General features: G+C 40.0%; 1 protein-coding gene across 1 annotated transcript in view; it reads left to right on the top strand.

The window, feature by feature from the left end:
- LOC101855763 (SCO-spondin-like) overlaps positions 1-1,662 on the top strand; it is a 30,015-nt gene that overhangs the window by 10,269 nt on the left and 18,084 nt on the right. The window contains exon 10 of the mRNA XM_035970219.1: positions 570-657. Coding sequence (XP_035826112.1) covers positions 570-657 — 88 coding nt within the window. The remainder of the gene's footprint in view (positions 1-569; positions 658-1,662) is intronic.

The raw sequence follows: 1,662 nt of genomic DNA on the forward strand, positions 1-1,662 counted from the left end.
TAATAATAATAATGATAATGATAATAATGATAATGATAATAAAAGTAATAATAATGATGAAAAAAATAATAATGATGATGAAGATGATGATGATGATGATGATGATGATGATGGTGATGATGATGATGATGATGATGATGAGATCAGCATGTCAAAGCTCTATAGCCAGTGGTATGCTCTATTAGCTTTACAGCAGACCCTAAAACGCCCAGAAATGCTCTCGGCTTCACGGGAACAATGCACTGAAAACAGCTGATTAAGCACTTATATGAGCTCCACCACCAGAACTCTCTTGTCCACTTACTCAGGTCCTATATGTCCCACTTTCCAGTAGTCTATTGTCCACTTACTTCAGGCCCATGTGCCCCACAGTCCAGTAGAGCTAGCCCCTTGTCCACTTACTCCCAGAACTATGTGCTCTACTGTCCATTACTCTCTTGTCCACTTACTCCAAAACTATGTATCCCACTGTCCAGTAAGTCTCTTGTCCACTTACTCCAGGCCTATGTGTCCCACTGTCCAGTACTCTCTTGTCCACTTACTCAATGCCTATATGTCCCACTGTTTAGGTATGTAACCCGACTGCCCCTGTGGCAGGCGATGACGTGGACAACGACTGTGACGGCTATGTGGACGAAGAGACCGATAATGGCGTGGGTAAGTGATTGCTAACGGAATGTGGTACACCCATAAAAGCCAACTTCAATAGCCCTACTTGATATGCAGTTAGAATTTACAACCTGGGATCAGATAGGTTACGAGGAAGAGGCAGGCCGAGGAAAAGAGGGATAGAGGGGGTCAGAGCAATATTTGACAAAAATAATAATATCATGCAATAGGCGATGCAACAAACAAGAAAAGACACTGCTCCTCCCCTCAACAAAGTATGGCAACAGTGGCCAGAGAAGGTTTTTAAAAAAGTATGTATACACATTTAATGTCCCCACTCTCTCTGTGGGGCCAGATCTGGGGCGCCTTGGCATTATGCGTGAAGACATTTTTAACTCTTTTTGTTAGTAGGGCCAAAAATCTACTTTTATCGGTATACCTTACTCATAAATAAGCAACCGATGACTCTACATAGCAAATATAAATTATCATGGACCGTATTTTTCTCTGCAGATGTTAAAATTTCATGTAGTTTAGTGTTCATGTTTTTTCAGGACCAAGTCAGAATCTTACCAATCAGTTGAAGCTTTAAGAACATTCCTTTATTAGATATTCGAACTGGCTTATCCGAAGCGTACTCTAGCAATATATCTCCTGAGCTAATTCAGGTCTGCTTTCCATTCCTCTTACAGAGAAAAAAAGTCATATCTTTTCATACATTGCCAATGTTGACACCTTTCATGGAATTTCAGCAAAGATACTTTTTTCAAATAACTGGTTGCGGTTTCTACGGGGTGGGGGTTGGGGGGATCACTTGATTATTGTGTGCTCATTTATTTCAAACTGCACGTCACTCAGTAGTCTAACCCCAGTTAAGATAATATCTAGTATTTTTAACTCTTGAGTTTTTTAAAAAGATGACCCTGAGAGAACAACAAACCCAGTAACAGTATACTATGTCTTGTTATGACAGTAATCAGGGTTCAAATATCGTATCAATTTTCGTTAAATCAATATGTACTTAATAAACTATAAATCCCTTACTCCCCCCCC

This window comes from Aplysia californica, unplaced genomic scaffold (assembly GCF_000002075.1).
Source record: "Aplysia californica isolate F4 #8 unplaced genomic scaffold, AplCal3.0 scaffold00011, whole genome shotgun sequence".
Taxonomy (NCBI): domain Eukaryota; kingdom Metazoa; phylum Mollusca; class Gastropoda; order Aplysiida; family Aplysiidae; genus Aplysia; species Aplysia californica.